At 44.4% G+C, this 20,011-nt stretch overlaps 1 protein-coding gene across 1 annotated transcript in view; it reads right to left on the reverse strand.

Moving 5' to 3' along the window:
- Positions 1-18,256, reverse strand: part of GDPD5 (glycerophosphodiester phosphodiesterase domain containing 5) — a 79,412-nt gene extending 61,156 nt beyond the window's left edge. Inside the window, exons 1-4 of the mRNA XM_018571234.1 lie at positions 18,247-18,256; positions 14,363-14,485; positions 13,730-13,794; positions 3,981-4,084 (exon numbers count right to left, since the gene is read on the reverse strand). Coding sequence (XP_018426736.1) covers positions 3,981-4,084; positions 13,730-13,794; positions 14,363-14,485; positions 18,247-18,256 — 302 coding nt within the window. The remainder of the gene's footprint in view (positions 1-3,980; positions 4,085-13,729; positions 13,795-14,362; positions 14,486-18,246) is intronic.
- Positions 18,257-20,011: the final 1,755 nt, after the last annotated feature.

Consider the following 20,011-nt stretch of genomic DNA (forward strand, 5'->3'; position numbering starts at 1 on the left):
CCCCGCGCCCCCCCCCCCCCCCCCCCCTCCCTCTGTCGCAGCAGTCAAAAGGTCCCAGAGTCATCAGGTTCTATACACAGTGTATAGGATGTGAGGACACGGAAGGACATATCATCGCTGCATCAGACATGGACTATTGAGAGGAGTACTGAGCTAGGGTGCTGTGATGCTTTCAGGAAGTTATGTACAGCCACCTTGCTGGCCCCTCCCACCAGCCATGATCTGCCGGCATTGCATAGAGTAGCACAAAAACCCAGTGGTCTCATCACTGGACCTAACATAAGACATGCAATGAAAGAAAAAAAGAAAGATTTTATCCATTCTTTATCATGTCGGCTTTTTAACATGTTCATAAGAAAAGAAGGAACCAGAAGAGGCAAAATATAGGTGAAATAAACTGAGGATGCAGCAATATATCGGCCACGGAAACATATTGGCTGAAAATAGCACTTTTAGAATAATGCCGAAAGTGCCATTTTCTGGCCGATACAGCGGTGCATCCATTCTTTCTCCCCGGCTGGGCGCTGCTCTGTTTCCCAGCGGGGAGGAGAGAAACTGTCACAGGCAGCCGAGCGCTGCAGGAGGAGAGCGCTGTGAGTGGCCGGAGCCTCTCCTCCCACACCGCTCAGCCTCTTATCACAGATCAGCAGAGCGGTGTGTGGGCGGAGACAGTCAGCGCTGGCACAGGAGGCTGAGCTCTCCTCCCGCACCGCTCGCCCAGCCTCCTGTGACAGCGTGTCAGGAAAGAGAGCAAGTACCAGCAGTCAGTGATCGCTGAGTGTTTGTACATAACATGATGACAGAGTATGGTTAATATATCCTCCATTATGAATGAATTGTTCATTCATAATTGCGGTTATAGTAAACATACTCTGTCCTCATGTTATCAATGAACAGGAACAAACCTAGACTTCAGCTTTACAAAGCCATCCTTGAGCTCTAGTTAGTGATGCACATTACTTGGCATGCATGCAGATAACATAAATAAAATATATGATGCTAGGTATACTTTAAGAGTGAGAACATGGTTACAGCATACCGGGTTGGGTCTCATTGGGTGTCCCCCCCATACTCTATACAGGAAATAACCTGCGGCCCTTGGGCACACTTGTTTGAACGGTGGACACAGTGATCCTTCGCTCTGCACTGGATCCCGTTCTCATTGGGAACCCGGAATGTTCTACATACAGATACTGGGTGAGATCTTTACTTATATTACACTTTATGGGCAACTCGCACAAGGTCTTCATGTGATGTGGCAAGCGTTATGATCACATACATGCAATTAATCATGATACCGGTACCAGTTGTATGAAAGCGGAACACGCAGTTGCAGGGATGTATGATATATCCCTAAAGACCATTAGCGCTTATCCGTGAGGAGTTGTGTCACAGGGTGATATGTGGTGGAAACACAGTATTTGTTGGGGGGCCTGGCTCCTTGGAACTTGGGAGCAGTAACTGTCGTCGAGCTGGCTGGGGACATGGGAGCAGTTTTTACTAGGGGCCTTATTTGGGCTGATGGGCACCCAAAGACCCCCTTCTCAAATCTAACAGTCGTTAAGATTATTTATTTGTATATTATTTTGTTCATTACTTTTGGTAACGATTCATTTTTGTTTGGTTAATAGAAGGGCTGCTGTGACCAATTAAAGCCATGTCGCGCAGTCTGTGTGTTTATTGGGGTTTTAACAGGAGGGACGTCATCGACGAATCCATCAGTGAAGAGTATTTGAGTGTCCGTTAACACGAACATTTATGTACACACATTTAAAAGGCTTCTACTTTCATATGCGCCCCAATATCTCCTTATGGGTTTCTTTAATATATTCCATCGCAGTGGACTGATTCACATTTTGTCTTCTGGATGGAACTCCAATGATGAATCATCTGCTTTGTTTACTTGGACTCATTGCCGGGATCTTTTTTAGATTGTATCCCTTTCATTGAAATTGCATAATCACGTGTTTACAGGGGTTTCAGGCATGGGGCATTTGTATGTTTACAATAGGGCTGCAACTAACGATTATTTTCATAATCGATTGGTTAGCAGATTATTTGTATCGATTAATCGGATAAAAAAAATACCATAACTTAATTTAAAATTAAATACGCGACAATACCCGACATGTGTAGCACAATCGTCGCTTTTCCATGTAGGTGCACCCGACTTGTGTCTCCGTTAGTATACATGCGTTTGCAGGGTTGGGGGAAACACCTAGTGTCACCTTTCCACTTCATTGGATTCAGCTGCTGAGGATGGTGTTCTATCAATTCCTTAAGTCCAAGGGATTGATAGAACATTGGCAGAAGAGGGGGCATGGGGGAGCAGAGAAACACAGTCTCTTCTCCCAGCTGGTGCCGGCTGCAGTGGTTTTCCCTACCTAACCTAAGTGGTTTGGAAGGGACACAGACTGCTGCAGCACCAGCGGGGAGAAGAACGGGAGGAGCAGAGCGGCGGCTACTAATCAAAAGTCAAATAATTGATGATGAGAACAGTTGCTAACTATTCTCATTATCGATTATAATTAATTAGTTGTTGCAGCCCTAGTTTAAACATTTGGAAACTTTATTATTTATGAGACCTATTCCATATTACTAATTGGGAGTTTTAGTTTGTGTTGTTAAAGGGGGGGGATCATTGGTGTACATACACACGTTATTGTTGGTCATACTGTATTTATTAAAGGTTCCACTGATGTCCATAAAGTGGGAACTTTTTGCAATTATTACAAGAATTTTGCAGTGACGGAGCTACGTGCGTTGTTGGGTAACAGGGTGATCTGTGGTGGAGACACCCCACTACGCACAACGGCACTGGGTGTAGTCTGCCTGGTTTTGTAGTGATTACATGTTTTGATTTCGTGCATTAGTAGGTTGGATTTCAGTTTCCACCTATATTTCCCTTTTTTATAGATGGCATACTCTAAGAGCATGGATCAGAAGGGACGAAAGCAGGGGTAGGCAACTCTGGCCCTCCAGCTGAACTACAAGTCCCAGGAAGCATTACAGACATGACTCCCAGAGACATGTTGGGATCTGTAGTTAAAGCACAGCTGGAGGGCCGGAGTTGCAAACCGTTGGATTAAAGCCCATCTACAAGCTATTTTTGTTGGCTCAGCCTTAATTAAAAAGGCTGCAACACTCACCTTTAACCTGGGGCTGCCCCTTGCAGTACCTCTTTCCCACCACAAAATGTCATCTGTTTGCCAATGTAGATGTATAGATGTATCCCCTGCACTCCTTACAGCATTCATGACCTTGGATTAACAGGAGGTGCTTGCAGTGATAATCACGGATGGCGCCGTGCACGTCAAACATGGATAGGAGGAAGATCACCAGCACTCAGAAGATTTTTTTCAAATCCTTGTGTTTATGATGAAACAGCGTCACATATATCAATATAGCCAACGTTTCAGGGCCACACGGGGTCCCTTCATCCGGGCAACAGTGACACATGAACACAAGGATTTGACCAAAATCTTCTGAGCGCTGGTGATCTTCCTTTTATCCAAATCTGTTTGCCACCCAGCTTCACTCAACCTGGAAGACTGAGCACATACTGCGAGTTCAGGGCTTCATGGCCCTCAGCGGGCACCACAAAAGTACCCTGCAATAACCATGTACTAATGCAGAGGACAATGCCAACATCACCACCGCTCCCTGTATCAGTATAGGCCACCCAGGCCAGAAAAAAGGCGAAGATGAAGAGGACCATGTGGTATCATGTGACAAAACCCATATAATACTGTAAGTATGGGCCACAAGGAGATGGGGGAGCACTTGATTTAGACTCTGACATCACACTTCCATAAATAGACCAAAACACCATAATTCTGACATCCTTGCCTTAAATTGCCTGCAACAAAGTGACCTCCCACCATGGCCCAGGCCAAAGGACTGACTTGGTTCTGAACTCCATCTCTCACAGATGTTCAGTAATGGTTTTGCAGACTGGAGAAAACGGTTGCTGTACTCACCAGTTGAACTCATTGTAGTCATTGTGAACTTCCCACCAGAAATAAAACCAGGTGAGGGTGAGGAAGAAGGTGAAGGTGAGGATCGCAAACCACAGCAGTTCCCACTGTTGGCACAAAGAGATGACAATGAGCATGAGTGGAATGGACGCAAACAATCAGCTTACCTCTACAGCTAGAAGACCAGACCGGCTTAATGAGTGCGGAGATTTGATTGCCCTTATATAACAAAGGGCTCTTCTCAATGTTTGCCATTACATTGTACAGAAGTCATACGTCTTACTTGGAAGTATATCTAAAGCCAACTTTTTTTTCAGTTCTGGGTGGACTGTTGAGGCTTTAGAACAGGGGTGGGCAAACTCTGTGGTGAAACTACAAATCCCACCATGCATCTGTCTCAGGGAGTCATGCCTGTAGCAGTCACGGTCTTGAGTGCCTGAAAGGATTTATAGTTGCACCTCAGCTGAAGAGTTTGCCCACCCTGCTGTAGAACCTCAGTGATGATTTACATGTGTCATAATAAAAGGGGTGTATACTTTTGCATTCAATTTTTTTTTATTGTAATAAATCATTAAAATCACTTTGCAGAGATTGTTTTCACTTTGACATTAAACATTTGATTGCATTATGAACAACAACTCCAGTATGTTTTCCTATTACAATGCTGATGTTATAACTTTACAACTCTTTTACCTCAAATGGCATTAACACAAATCAAATTAATTTGCAAATACTCTCCTTTGCCGAATCAGTCTCTCTCCCGGCTGGTTAGAAATCACATTTCGTCATCGAGTGCTCCACAGTTATGAAATCTTCTAATGCTCCAAAGAATACAACAAACACAGTCATATGATAATTTAGACCAGGTCTCTCATTGTTGAACCACATTTGCCATTACAATTGATCACAAATCTGTCATCCTATTGACCATTCATTGGCTCCTGAAAGCCAAAACAAAAAAGGATCCCGTTCTGAAAGGCAGAACGGGATCCTTCGGCCAAACACATTTGCCATAGTAGCTTCATGCACTTCTCAATGAACATAGAGAGGTAAGCAAGGGCTAGTAGCTTCATGCACTTCTCAATGAACATAGAGAGGTAAGCAAGGGCTAGTAGCTTCATGCACTTCTCAATGAACATAGATAGAGAGGTAAGCAATGGCTAGTAGCTTCATGCACTTCTCAATGAACATAGATAGAGAGGTAAGCAAGGGCTTTTAATGACAACAGGGGTTCTTAACCTTTCTAGTGCCGCGACCCTTTGATAAAATTTCCCAAGTTGTGGCGACCCCTAAGAGTAAAATCATTTTCGTTGCTCCTTTATCGCTGTAATTTTGCTACGTTAGATAGCCATTAGATAGCGGCTCCCGGCCGCTATCTGGGAGAAACACTTTCTCCCGGAAAGGTTTACTCTGCTCGATTGAGCAGAGTAAACCTTTCCCTGCTCTGTTTTTTTTTCTGACATCGGAGCCGCCTCCCGCCGTCAGTCAGAAAAAAGAAAATAAAAAACAAACGCCATAGGAATGCATAGCTAGATTCCTATTGGCTATTTCAATTTGCAATATCCAATAGCAAGCTGGCTACTGCACCCGCCCTCTGCGATATTACATGACGATAAACAAAAATGCATCCGTACTTAAAGTGACATTAAACCCTCAGATTTTTTAACATAAAACAATACTGTAATGTGTAACTTACTGTAATCCATGGTTGTTTCCCTTCTCTTTGCCATCTTCCTTTTAAATCCTTAACTCTTCTCATGCTGGGCAGAACTTCTGTTTTGCAGCAGACAGCCTTGTCTCTGAAATGGATACATGGTGTCTGTGTGTAGGTTCACAACCTGAGCCAACACTACAGGAAGAAGCACTCAGCTGCAAAGGGAATTTCCCCCCCAGCATGAGAAGAGATACGGATTTAAAATTAAGAGCAGCAAAGAGAAGGGAAACAACCATGGATTACAGTAAGGCACACATTACAGTATTGGTTTATGTTAAAAAATCTGAGTGTTTAATGTCACTTTAAGTCTGTGAGGACTTGGACAAGTAGCAGTACCTGTGCTTGAAAAAAAAGTTTCTGTGCATCACTATATATATAAATAAATCATACAATAAAACAGAGATGTACAAATCCCAGGAGCTCCGTGTGCTCCTTACAAATGACAGCTGCCTCCTAACTTTTGTATTTTTCTCTAGTCTAGTCTTGGAGATGGAAAAGTATCTGTACTTGTACGGAGTACAGTACTTACATAGTATTTGAGGTTGAAGACATTAGTCCATCAAGTCCAACCTATAGGATCTCATTCTTAGGAGTACTTGTACCCCTGTAAATTACGGTCCCTTAAAAAATTGGTATCTGAACATTCCTAAAATGGATTCGTGTATTTCCAATGCTGCCAAAGCTGCATGAAAAGACCCGCTTCCTTCTGCAAGGTATTTTTTGCACTGGTACAAGTCTCCCATGGTAGTGCCCATTGTCCCAGGTTTTTTGTTTTACAGTAATTTACCTATTAGCCCCTAAAAATGCTCAGAACATTTGTTCCGATAGATTTCAATGGGATTTACCTCTAAGTTTGTGTTCACCGAATTTCAAGCACGATTCACCAAACCCTTGGCGAATTCCACCTGGGCCAATCACTACTAAACACTAGGCTGAGCCAAGTACACTAAAGGGTGACCCTTCTGCAAACTGTTAAAGGAGATCTATGAGGCGAGTGAAAATCACTCAGCCTCATAGTTTGAGCTGACGTGTGACAATGAAACTGTCACAGGTCGGCTCAATAGATCGGGAAGTGAACACATACCGTCGCTCGCTCACTTCTCGATCCTGTCCCTGCAGAGAGCTGTGACAGTCACTCACTGCTCCCTGCAGGGATTCCCCCCCTCCCCTATCCGATCCTCCAGCGCTGACTGGTGGAACGGACGGGGGAGGGGGCGGGTACAGCTGGCTCTGCCTCCAGATAGGCAGAGCCAGCTTTCACTCACGCAGCTGGGTGGATCCAGACAATAATGTCGGGATCTGTCTCAGCTGCGGCGTCTTAGTATAGCTCGCGGTATACTGAGCTTTGGGTGATAGGGAGGACGCCAGTTTGTGTCCTCCCGCTACCCTTAGGAGAACTATGGGGAAAAGCCCTGAACCCCATAGTTCTCCTTTAAGTGTCCCGAGGAAGGTTATTCAGCACAGTGAAGGGGGTTTTATGTGGTGTTCTAGTCTTACAGAGTCCTAGGAATATCAGAATTTCATACTAAATTGAGATTCCACATTAATGTCACAAATTTCTAGTGAATAAGTAGGCTAATTACCAGGCTAGGTCACAAAATGCGTGTAGATAAAAGGAGCATCTGGAAATAATCACGTCACGAAAATCTAGGTTAAGAAGCTTATGAAAAGGATGATGAATGGATGGGCCATTTCCTTGTGAGCATGCATCTTGCCTGATACCAGAATGAGAATATCAGAAGCTCGGAAATTCGCATTCTACTCAGATCCTACAATCACCAGATATCCATCTTATCAGCGAACAACTTCATTAAGACCAGGAATGAAGGTTGTCTTGTGAACATTCTCGTCTCACATGTTTATAGGTGACCTTCCCCAAACGTGTCTGGAGAATACATGAGCAGAAACATTGACGGGAAGATGAATGTCTAGACCTGAACGACTAATCAGATATCACCAAATTCTGTTTGTTAATCCCATTAGAAGAAAATGATATACTGTATAAAAATTAAAAAAGGAAAAAACTAAAATCACAATGTACACCAAAATCAGACACACACAATGTCAGTTTAGAATGTCATGTTGGTGAAAGCAAATTACAGGCAGTCCCCGGGTTACGAACAAGATAAGGACTGTAGGTTTGTTCTTAAGTTGAATTTGTATGCAAGTTGGAACAGGTAACTTTTTTAAGTGCAACTCCAGCCAAAAAAAATGTTTTCTTTTGTTTTGGATGGCATAGTGAAGGGTTTACCCCCTGTAAAGTTTGTTTTGCTGTATGTGGCCCTGTTGAGAAGATTTCACCTCACTTTCTGTCCCTGTGACAATTGGATTTTGAAAATTTTGGTTTGTCGTGGACACAAGGATTGGTGATGAAGCTTCAGTGGAGACACCTTTTTCCCATGATCACTCTTACATGAATTTCGCTTCCTAGGGGTAGATTCCTCTCACTTCCTGTTGTCTCAAGGACAGGAATTAGATTAAATCTTTCTAATGAGGATATAGACAGCAGTAAAAACCTCACAGTGACCCGGAAGAAGAGGCGGGCACCCCTCGTCTGCACATCTAACAATGTACGTACAGTACTACGATCCAGACGCAAAAAGGTGGGCACTCCTCGGCACGAGCGCGGTAGCATTACAACTACCCCTGCTGTATAGTAATAGCCTCTGTTTGTAAGTAGGAGCCGTATGTAAGTCGGATGTTTGTAACTCAGGGACTGCCTGTACTAATAATTTTAAGAGGATTATTGTCCAGTCAGGTCTATGGTCACCCCTCCCCCCAGACAATCCTTCTTGGAAGACTTGCAAATTAACAGGTTTGATAGTATTCCCTATAGAAGTCAGGCTGGTGTATTTGGCTGCTCTCCATTCTCCACTTGACCACTTGTGCGATGCGAGACTGAATATTTATTGAGTGACCATGAAAAAAACACAAACAAAAAACTAGCCACCGCTTTAAGCTCACTCCTGTGATGGAATAAAATGTCAATACATATAAGTGAACCAAACATGAGATTGTAGTCCATCACGGGAGTGAGCTTGGAGCGGTGACTACTTTACAACACACACAGGGACCATGGGGAACAAAAGTAGCCCCCCCCCCAGAAGGAAGGACAGTGTCAGCACCAATTCAGAGATGATTGGAGGATCTACAGCCAAGTGACACACAAATAAGATACATTGTTGGTAATAGTTAAAGTGACATTAAAGCCAAAAAAAATGTCCCCTCCCCCCCATGTAAATGTTAGCACTTACCTCAAATGATGTCTCTTATTCTGATCTTCCTCTTCTTTCCCCATGTTTTCATGTGTCCCTCCAGCGGTGTGACGTCACTCCGATCCAGCGCTGACTGCTCTCTCTCTCCGATCCAGCGGTGTCTGCATGCGGGTGCACGCGTCCATAGACTTACCTTGCGTCTCTGCTCGTCTCCCGGCCGAGAATCGGAACTGCGCATGCGCCCGCCCCAAGATCCTTTGCGGCCGTACGATCACTTCCCGATTCTCGGCGCGGGATCGAGCAGCGATAACGAGGTAAGTTTAAAACCAGTTCAAGCTGTTTTTTTTTTTTTTTAAACTTCTTGCCTATATCTACTGCATGCTAGCAGTAGATATAGGCAAAAAAAACGGAGGGTTTAGAACCCCTTTAAGGTACTTGAATGTATTTTTAAGATTTAACTCCTGAGTTGAGTTTCACTTTGAGGGCTCATTCACACTGCTAATAGCCAGCCCATGCGGACCCGTGCGGCGTGCACGGCCGTATCAAGCTGTTTTCGGGAAGGACAGGTGCTGCGTGTGATTGTACACAGCAGCCTGTTCTTATCTATGGGAGTACGCGGCTGTGCGCTCACCCGAACTGCACATCCGTGCGTGTGTCCTTACTCGTACACAGATAGGATGGATCCCGTCTGCGTCCGAGCACTGACGCCCGCACCCATGTGTAGTTCGGGTGAGCGTACGGCGGTGTACCGCTGCGTACTCCCATAGAGAAGAACAGGCAGCTGTGTACAATCGCACGTCCTTCCCGGCTCGATACGGCCGTGCACGCCACACAGATCTGTACAGGCCGGCTCTTAGCAGTGTGAATGAAACCTAATGGTCCCCATAACTATGGAAGTGGCAGGAGTGTGTCCATTAACTTAAACACATTGGTGGGAATTCATAAAAAGTGAAGCAAATGGCCACGGCTACCAATCAGCTTCTTTCCTCAGTTTGCTCAGATAAGCTTTGAAAATGAAAGAGAAGATGATTGATTGCTGTGGGCAACTACTCCAGATTCTGTCTGCTAGACGGAAAGTTGAGAGGTATGACAAGCTGCAGGTTCATAAAGATAATAATCTTAAGAAAAGCACCAGAGATTTGCTTCTGTCTTTGAACCTGCTTATTAAAACCTTCAAATCAACCCCAAACCAACAAGCAGTCCTCTGCAAACCACAGCGCCTAATAGCAGCAATGTGATAAAACATGGTAACAGTGCAAAGATGTAATGCAGAATAAATAATAGAAGGGAAAAGCAATACAGTTCCAGGCACATAGCCTTGTCTTCAAGACCCAAACGTTCTACTCCTATTGTGTCCAAGAAACTCGGAGCACATCAACAGCCCGCAATCCCGGAGAGCCACCGAGCAGAAAAACAAAATGAAACGTTCCGCTTTAAATGACTTCGATCTTCTCCCTCTTAACACATTAACACATTATGCCGACGCCGTCTGCTAAGCCAGAGATTTCAGACACTAACATTCAAAAATAACAAGAGGCATCTGTGCGGCGCGCTGCGTTCATCTGTGCGGACAGGAATAAAGCTTTGTTTATTCGAGAAGATTAAGAGGAGCTATTAAAAGAGAACTCCATACTAGCGCGGGCCCATCATTCATCTATAGATTCCAGAGTTCAAGAAACCAATTATAAGGTGCTTACCAGGTGGTGTCGGGTTCCATATTCTTTAGGGAAAATGTATCAAAATGTCTCTCCTCTATGTTGGAGGAACTGTGGTTTACAGGGGACATATTTACATGTGTGTGGGAATGTCCTAAGCCTAAAAGGAGAACTATGAGGCGAGTGCTTTTCACTCACCTCATAGTTCTAGCTGACCTGTGACAATGAGACTGTCACAGGTCGGCTCAGTAGATCGGGAGGTGAGCGAACACATAACGGCGTTCGCTCACCTCTCGATCCTGTCACGGCTCTCTGCTGTGCAGGGGAGGGGCTGGATTCCCCCCGCTCCGCCAGCGCTGACTGGCTGGCTCTGCCTCTAGATAGGCCAGCTGTCACTCACGCAGCTGGGCGGATCCCGGCACAATTGTTGGGATCCGCTTCAGCTGCCGCGTCTCAGTAGACCGCGAGCTACAGCTCGCGGTCTACTGAGCCTAGGGTGACGGGGGGACGTTGGTTTGTGTCCTCCTGTTACCCTAAGGAGAACTATGGGGAAAAGCCCTAACCCCATAGTTCTCCTTTAAGCCTTTTTGGCAAGATATTAGAGAATAAATACAGACCATTCTGGGTGAGACTCTCCCGTTTTCTCCGGAGGTCTTTTTGTTGCATTTGATGCCTGTGTCAAAGGCTAAATACAAAGCTACAGTTGTGCCTCATCTCCTAAATGCAGCAAAGAGGTTAATACCGAGATTTTGGAAGAGCCGAAAGGTACCAACAAGATCAGATTGGGTAAGGCTGGTTAATTGTATTATGGAATCTGAAAAGTGGATAGCAATGGGTAGAGAGAATTATGATGCGTTCCTCAGTAAATGGGATATTTGGATTGATTATAGCTCGATGAACCTTTAGGGTGGGAATTTTGGGGGAGAGTTTTGGAATATGGAAATATGGTTTTATTAAGACTGTATCCAATTCATTTTTATTTATTTATTGATTTTTATTTTTTTTGAGGCTTTTTGCTGGCTTCATAATCTATGGCGTGAGTCTTGTATATATATTTTTTATGCGATATTGGTAATTCAGGAAAGGGTCTTCTTTTTCTTATGTTTGTTTGTGTGGACATGTATATGTTTTATATGATAAAATCTTTTATCAGCTGGATCACTAGTTAAAGTGGAACTTTCAGGGACGGTGCACACCTAGGCGACACCTCTCCGTGCACGATTCGTGTGGATTGCCACGCGGTCAGGAGTCGCCAAGGTGTGAACCGATCGCGCTGTGGGTGCCATTATTTTCTAATTACACACCAGTCGCTCCAGGCGGATTGCGTGGTTTCCTGCCTCGACTCCGCCCATGCGTCCGAACACCTTTTTTCTGCGGTTTCTGCACGGATGTCACCCCATTGTAATCACATTGCAATCATCTGCCTCAGAGAAACATGTCTACATCAATAAATTCTTGGCATGTCTTAGGAAGTGATCGAACACATACCAGTGTTTGCTCACTTCTCGATCCCGTCATTGCAGAGAGCCGTGACAGCAGAGGGACTGGATTCCCCCCTCCCCGCCCCGATCCTCCAGCGCTGACTGGAGGAATGGATGGGGGAAGGGCGGTACAGATGGCTGTCACTCACGCAGCTGGGCGGATCCAGACATAATTGTCGGGATCTGTTTCAGCTGCGGCGTCTCAGTATACCGCGAGCTACTGCTATATTGCTGAGCCTAGGGTGACGGGAGGATGCTAGTTTGTGTCCTGCCGTTGCCCTAAGGAGAACTATGGGGAAAAGCCCTGACCCCATAGTTCTCCTTCAATAAACGGCTTCATTTTTCAAAAGCTCCACCTTTTAACATGATAAAGCTGTCCTTGAGCTCCAGCCCAGCGACTTTGCCTAGGCTGAGACTATGTTATCAGTCTGCTGCATGCAGGAGGGAACATTTCCTCAGTCATCTCCGCTACAGTGATCAAACTGCAACATTGTAAGGGGAGAGAGGCCGCAGCAGGGCCTCATCTGTGTCAGTCATTTCTAAACATAGGTAATAACTGCACAGGCACCAAGATTTACATGATGGCGTCATCTCTGAGCCAGCACCTCAGTTCAGGAAGTAGATGCTGACCCTGGATGATGCCTGAACAAAGATGGTGTCTTCCTTCTGGAAATACTTCTTTAATTTGCTCTTCTGTTCCGTCTAGTGGTCAGATTATGGTATTACATTACATATTACCTGAGAAAAAAAAACAGACCGAGAACATTTTTCCCTCTGTTCCTACAGAATAAAGTGAACAACTCCAGCCCCTCTAGCTGGGGTGCAACTACAAATCCCATAAGGTATTGTAAAACTGACAGCTACAGGCATGATTCCCAGAGCCAGAGGCAAGTTCGGAGCTGTAGCTAAAGCACAGCTGGAGGGCCGGAGTTGTACATCCCTGGAAGAAAGGATGGATATTGACTTGTACAATTTCTACTCACTCATTCAAAAAGGGGGGGGGGGGCAGCATCTGGGTTCCCCTTCATTTAATGCAAATAAGCCCCCTTCCCGCAAACCCCAACAAACGCTCGATCACCATCTGGGTCTCCAAATTCTCCAGATCTAAAATCGAGCATCTGTGGGATGTGCTGGAAAAACGAGGCCTCACCTCACAACTTACAGGACTTATGGGATTTGCTACTGACAGTTGGTGCCAGATACCACAGCGTACCTTAAGAGGTCTAGTGGAGTCCATGCCTTGATGGGTCCGGGCTGTTTTGGTGGAAAAGGGAGGCATACTCAATATTATATTGGTCATAATATATGCACACCGTATATAACATTGTTCTAGCGGGTTTAAGACATCTTTAGGCCTACAATGTGCAAGAACTTAATGTTTTTTGGTCTAATTTTTGTGTTTATATCTTTATTAACAGATGTTTTTAATTCAAAGTAGCTACAATTCTCAAAGTAAGGAACAGAACTGTTCTACTCCCCGCCCCAATCCCCTCCCCTCTTTTATCCTCATTTGGTGGAAGACATCAGCAGGTAAGCAGTAGATTCGTCCCCACCTCATCGGTCACAGCTTTATTGAGAGGGGTGCCAGCAATTATTTGGGGACCCCCTGCCAGGCTTTTGCATGGTGCATTAGGGTCACGTGTGATTTCCAAGCATGGACGCATGCCGAAGACTCATTAGCAATTACCAGTTGCACTTCTAAAAACACATCCACAGCACATATGGTTACTGGAGCGAATATGAGAACGGGGCCTGAAAAGGATACAAATTATTTTAAAAAAATACCCACAGCATCAAAAATTGAGTTTTTCTCTTACAAGCAGACTTTGGAATAAGAAAATACAGAAAAGAAGAGCGCATGAAGGACTGCGCTGTGTTCACCTTGACGCGGATGACAGCGCTGGAGCCATCGCAGGGGGGAAGCCTGTCAGCAGATGCAACGAAGCATGGCAGAAAGAGTGGGGTCACCCCTCCCCACCGCCATTCACTCAAAGACAGAACAAAACAATAAGCAGAGAAGTTCTGTACATCCCATCTCAGTGAAAGGTTAGAGGAACTCACAGTTACAGCCGAAAATGGTTACATTAGGAGATATTGACAGCATGCTGGTTACACATAGCTAAGTCTCGACTTAGTTGTCCTTTAAATTCACATGAATGGGGACATTGCTGGTATAACCAGACAATAAACACGTTGTGATTTGCTAATTGTAGCTTTGAGAATGTTTCAATTATGTTTTGTAAATAAGACAGATCCCGTCTGGTAGGACTGCAGTTGGATTAGAACAGTGGTTCTCAACCTGTGTAACCTCGGGACCCACATTTGTCCTCGGTCATTAAGTCAAGACCCAAGTCACACCTCAGCCTCGGGTCCAGTGTGGGCTGCTGTGCGGTGATGGATCTCCATCCATATGTGGATTGCTTGTACAGCTTTCTTGTGCAACCTGAGAGAGGGAGCCAGAATGTCATATCACTCCAGTCCAGGCACCTCTACAGGACACGTGAGGGAGCTTTAAGCAATGCACGTATGGATGGAGCTCGCTGCCATATCCCCATCCCACCTCAAGCTGACGCTCGGCGTCGGGCAGCATATTTTGAATGGCTGCTCGGAGCGAGAACTGACAGTGCTGTGCTATGAGGAGGCAGAAGAGCCTCTCACCTTGCATAGTGAAAGGCATGTGGCGACCCACTGAACATGGGGCTGCAACCCACATTTGGGTCGTGGCCCACCAGTTGAGAACCACGGGATTGAAGGATCAGAAGGACACAACGCTGTGCAGGACAAATAAGCACGAAGCAGTTCATTAGATATGCAGGCACTGCTTCCTGCTTAGTTGTCCTTCATAGTTCGGTGTCTTGCTTATCCTTTTATCCAACTGCAGACCTAAAAGGATGGTGGGAGTCACCCTCAGTTTATTACATATGCAGGCACTAAGAGGGCCACTCCTATCATCAGGTAGGTCTGCAGTTGGATAAAAAAAAAAGATCAGCAAGACTAACTGTGCAGAACAACTAAGCTGGAAGCAGTGTCTGCATATGTAATACCATAGCATAAAGGAACAACACTTATTGATAATAACATTTAAATTAAAGTGCATCTTAAGACAAAACCTTTTATACGCCGCCTGGCTTCCTTAATGGGACATCTGGTATCAGTATTGGGTATCGACGAGTACCGGAAAGAAAAATATCGGTACTCTTACTCGATACCGAAAAACCGGTATCGGTGTATCCCTAGTTAAACCCTGACAGGTTGTTTTTTTTACTCCTTATCTGTGTCCCGTTGGAGAGATTTGGAAAGGTCTCCAAAGTGAGACAAATCTTCTCTTAGACAGCTGTCACCCCAAGAAGTGCCCCCTCTATGCTAGTTACAGGAACTCAAAATCTTTCCATCACTTTCTGTCTGAATCACCAGAACAGAGATGGTGAATTTCCCCAGAGGGGGTTTGTTTTTCTAGAAACCTTTACCATTCTCCTGAAGAAGCAGTAATATTGGCTTTGAAGTCCAGAGAATACCTTGCATATTATCTATCACTTATTATATCAATCTGGGGTGTAATCATCTTGTTCCGGTGTTATTTAATAAAGTTCTTGAAAGGTTTTCTTTAATCTATGTCATATGATGAAACTGACTATTAATGAGTGGTGCTCTGCGAGGGACAGATAGATTGGAGGTTGCTAATGCTATATAATATTTTTATGAAATGCAAGAAGCTTTCTTTTATGTATTTAGTACAATTTTGTATTTTTATTGAATTTGTGGCTCCCTTAAAAGTCCATCCGTTTCCAAAAAACTTCTGTCGTCATAGTCTGGGATGTGGTACCCTGATGTTTAGCTGCCTGCTTTTAACGCTGGTTGAGCTTTATTACATAGAAGTTTTGATTTGCATATAAGGGCAAAATGTAGTAGATCCCATCGCATTCCTGACCTATAAAGCCAAATGAAAACTAGGGGTGTGCCGAAAGTGACAGCGAATGCCTCCGCACATCAGATGCAAAATACCATACAGTCACTCGCACTCTTGTTAGCAGTCAATCTTCTTTATTGACTGAACATGATGTCACATACACAAAGCTGTGCTTTGTGTATGTGACATCATGTTCAGTCAATAAAGAAGATTGACTGCCATCTTTATAAGCTGTGCTTTGTGTATGTGACATCATGTTCAGTCAATAAAGATTGACTGCCATCTTTATAAGCTGTGCTTTGTGTATGTGACATCATGTTCAGTCAATAAAGAAGATTGACTGCTACCTACTAACGGAGTGCGAATGACTATATGGTATTTTGCATTGCATATAAGGGCGCCACCTGCTGGAGGGGGTAAAACTGTGCAAAGCCTTTAGTTTCCTTTCAAGTAATCCTGACAGCACCTTTTGTATACGACAGTTACCAGCACGGACCTCCAGCAGGAGATGGAATGGCCTACAGACAGGTCTGCTCTGAAAGGGTGAATACAAGTAAATAGGAAGTCAAGAAATCCCTGAGGGGTAAGGCGGCCCTTTATTACAATTTAAATAATGACAAAGGTCTACAAGCAGGTTCTCTTTAAAATCAAATCTATAAATTTAAACTCTATTAGTATGTTAACAGTTCTTGGCTGCTTCACTGGAAGGACTCGTCATGTTGGCAGTAAATTCGGTAGAATGATAAGGCAACCTCAACCAGGGCCCATAGGCAAGATTAATACAGAGACTGGACACTGTAGAACTAAAAATAAAACCTTTTGCTTGACTGATACAGAATCATTCATACCAGTTCGCCGAGTCCTGAGATAGGCAAATTAAATGTCTACATAGCTCCCCCAGCTCTGTGACCCTGCATACATAAAATGTATAACAGAACTAATACAGCTTCCTTTATTGGGTAATAAACCCCAGTCATATGTTCAGTGATGAAATCTGCAATCTCCATTTTATAAAATAGACATTAGCATTGGTTTAAGCTCATGAGTAAGGCAAGGCACAAGGGGTCTAGATACTGAATACAGTATAGATACAAACCCAGCTAGTAGTAGCGATACAAATACAGTATAGTATAGTATACAACACATACACATAACACTCTACAGTATAGATCAAAACACAACTATACAGAATAAATACACAAAACACACTAACACAAAGCTGTGCTTTGTGTATGTGACATCATGCTCAGTCAATAAAGAAGATTGACTGCCATCTTTATAAGCTGTGCTTTGTGTATGTGACATCATGTTCAGTCAATAAAGATTGACTGCCATCTTTATAAGCTGTGCTTTGTGTATGTGACATCATGTTCAGTCAATAAAGAAGATTGACTGCTACCTACTAACGGAGTGCGAATGACTATATGGTATTTTGCATTGCATATAAGGGCGCCACCTGCTGGAGGGGGTAAAACTGTGCAAAGCCTTTAGTTTCCTTTCAAGTAATCCTGACAGCACCTTTTGTATACGACAGTTACCAGCACGGACCTCCAGCAGGAGATGGAATGGCCTACAGACAGGTCTGCTCTGAAAGGGTGAATACAAGTAAATAGGAAGTCAAGAAATCCCTGAGGGGTAAGGCGGCCCTTTATTACAATTTAAATAATGACAAAGGTCTACAAGCAGGTTCTCTTTAAAATCAAATCTATAAATTTAAACTCTATTAGTATGTTAACAGTTCTTGGCTGCTTCACTGGAAGGACTCGTCATGTTGGCAGTAAATTCGGTAGAATGATAAGGCAACCTCAACCAGGGCCCATAGGCAAGATTAATACAGAGACTGGACACTGTAGAACTAAAAATAAAACCTTTTGCTTGACTGATACAGAATCATTCATACCAGTTCGCCGAGTCCTGAGATAGGCAAATTAAATGTCTACATAGCTCCCCCAGCTCTGTGACCCTGCATACATAAAATGTATAACAGAACTAATACAGCTTCCTTTATTGGGTAATAAACCCCAGTCATATGTTCAGTGATGAAATCTGCAATCTCCATTTTATAAAATAGACATTAGCATTGGTTTAAGCTCATGAGTAAGGCAAGGCACAAGGGGTCTAGATACTGAATACAGTATAGATACAAACCCAGCTAGTAGTAGCGATACAAATACAGTATAGTATAGTATACAACACATACACATAACACTCTACAGTATAGATCAAAACACAACTATACAGAATAAATACACAAAACACACTATTCAAAACTAAAAAATGGCTTTAGAAACACTTACATTTGTTCATGTCGAAGAGAAAAATAAATATGTAAGTCCTGAGCTACTAGCCAGGCCTTAAGAGTTACTCGCCACCAGTTGCCCCAACTAACCCCTACCCTGCCCTTAACTCTGCCAGTTTATCGGTGTGACGCAGAGTACAAAGGCCAGCGGGGGGGCCGCACATTATCAGAGCTCAGTGCTGTGACGCACATTACAGAGGTGAGTGATGTAACGTACATTGCAGAGGTCAGCGCTGTAACGAACATTGCAGAGGTCAGCAGTAAAAGGAAGAAAGAAAAGGGACTTACAGTTCCCTTAGCTGGTATTCAGGTGCCCTCTTCTTTCTCCTGGTGGTCGTGGGGAAGGGGGGGGCGGTACAGAGATCTTCCCATCTATCGGCACAAAACTTTCTTTTTCACGTCCCGCGCTGCATTACTTTCTGCCTGTCCAATAGTAACTCTGCAGGCTTCCTCCCAGCCTATGGCAGCTGAGCTGGGCGGAGGAAGCTGCAGGTGCTTGAAAGAGCCGAAACTGATTCTTCTCCTCCTTGTTCACTGCAGCTACAGAGCGGCAGAGGAGGAAATATATATATATATATTTCCTATTTCATCCCCCTGCAAGGGTTAAGTGCTTGTTAAGTCTAGGGGTAGAGGAATAAGCTGTAATAGTTCCCCAGGCAATTGGTGCTCTCCCATTCTCTCCGACGCTCTAGGTTGTGGGCAGGTCCTTGTCGTCTTCATGTAGTACAAGGCAGGGCTGCTGGTCTTGCATTACACGCATACACAAAGAGAGTTCTTTAAAGAGAAAGTGGGGTTTTAAAAGGCACCGGATAAATGACAACTCCAAACAAGAAAAATATATAAAAAAGTGCTTGTGAAGCTCAATCCAGTAGTAGGACCAGGATGATGACAACAGTTTCCTACTATGTCATGGTGTCGAGGGCCTAGGTAGTGATCATGTAGTCGATGGTAGCTGCTAATGAAGGGTAGGGGTGGGGAAGAGCAGCTTCAACGTTTCGCGCAACTCTGCGCTTCTTCAGGAGTGGAAGGGAGATATCTGCATAGTGTAGAAAAAACATTAGATGTAATATCTATCGTAGTTGCTATTCCAAGTGGGGGTGAATTGGGTCAAATCTTACCTGCTAGTTTTGCACATGCAGGTATATGCAAGTGTTCCCAAGCGAAAACCGCCCGGACGGCAAGTCCCATGTGGTCCTTCCCAGTGTGCCAATGAGGAGTGAGAATCAAGTGACCCCGATTTCGAGCGGGGGGCAAAAGGCAGTCGGCGCAGTAAGGGTCTACAAGAGATGGACAAAGGGAGGAGGGACACAGCACTTGATCACCGAGGTATATGGGTCATGTTTTTCATAGAGGATAGAAAGAGGAGATATCACTCCTATCTATTTACGATCGATCAGCATACCTCGGATGGATATGTTCCGCTCACTGACTTAGTCACGGGAAAAAGAGACTAGAGCGCCGTCTCGTCTCTGCTCCTACCGCGGGAGAGACAGACAATTTTGCCAGACGCCTCCACGCCACCAACCACCAAGAACGCCGCCTCGAGGCCGCATATTGGTGTCGGTGGCTCACGTGGGTGCTATAACGGCATCAAGCGCGGCGGCGTGATTATGACGTCACCGCGCTATTTGTGGGGCCCCAGCCAATCCTGTTGGACAGTTACACTCGTCCCACAAGTTGGAAATAGCTATAGTGTATATCTCTTTTCTATTGACAGCCGATTGGGAAGGGAAACTACATTTCCCACACAAATCGCAAAGAAG

This window comes from Nanorana parkeri, unplaced genomic scaffold, assembly GCF_000935625.1.
Source record: "Nanorana parkeri isolate BGI_ZX_2015 unplaced genomic scaffold, ASM93562v1 scaffold1708, whole genome shotgun sequence".
Classification (NCBI taxonomy): domain Eukaryota; kingdom Metazoa; phylum Chordata; class Amphibia; order Anura; family Dicroglossidae; genus Nanorana; species Nanorana parkeri.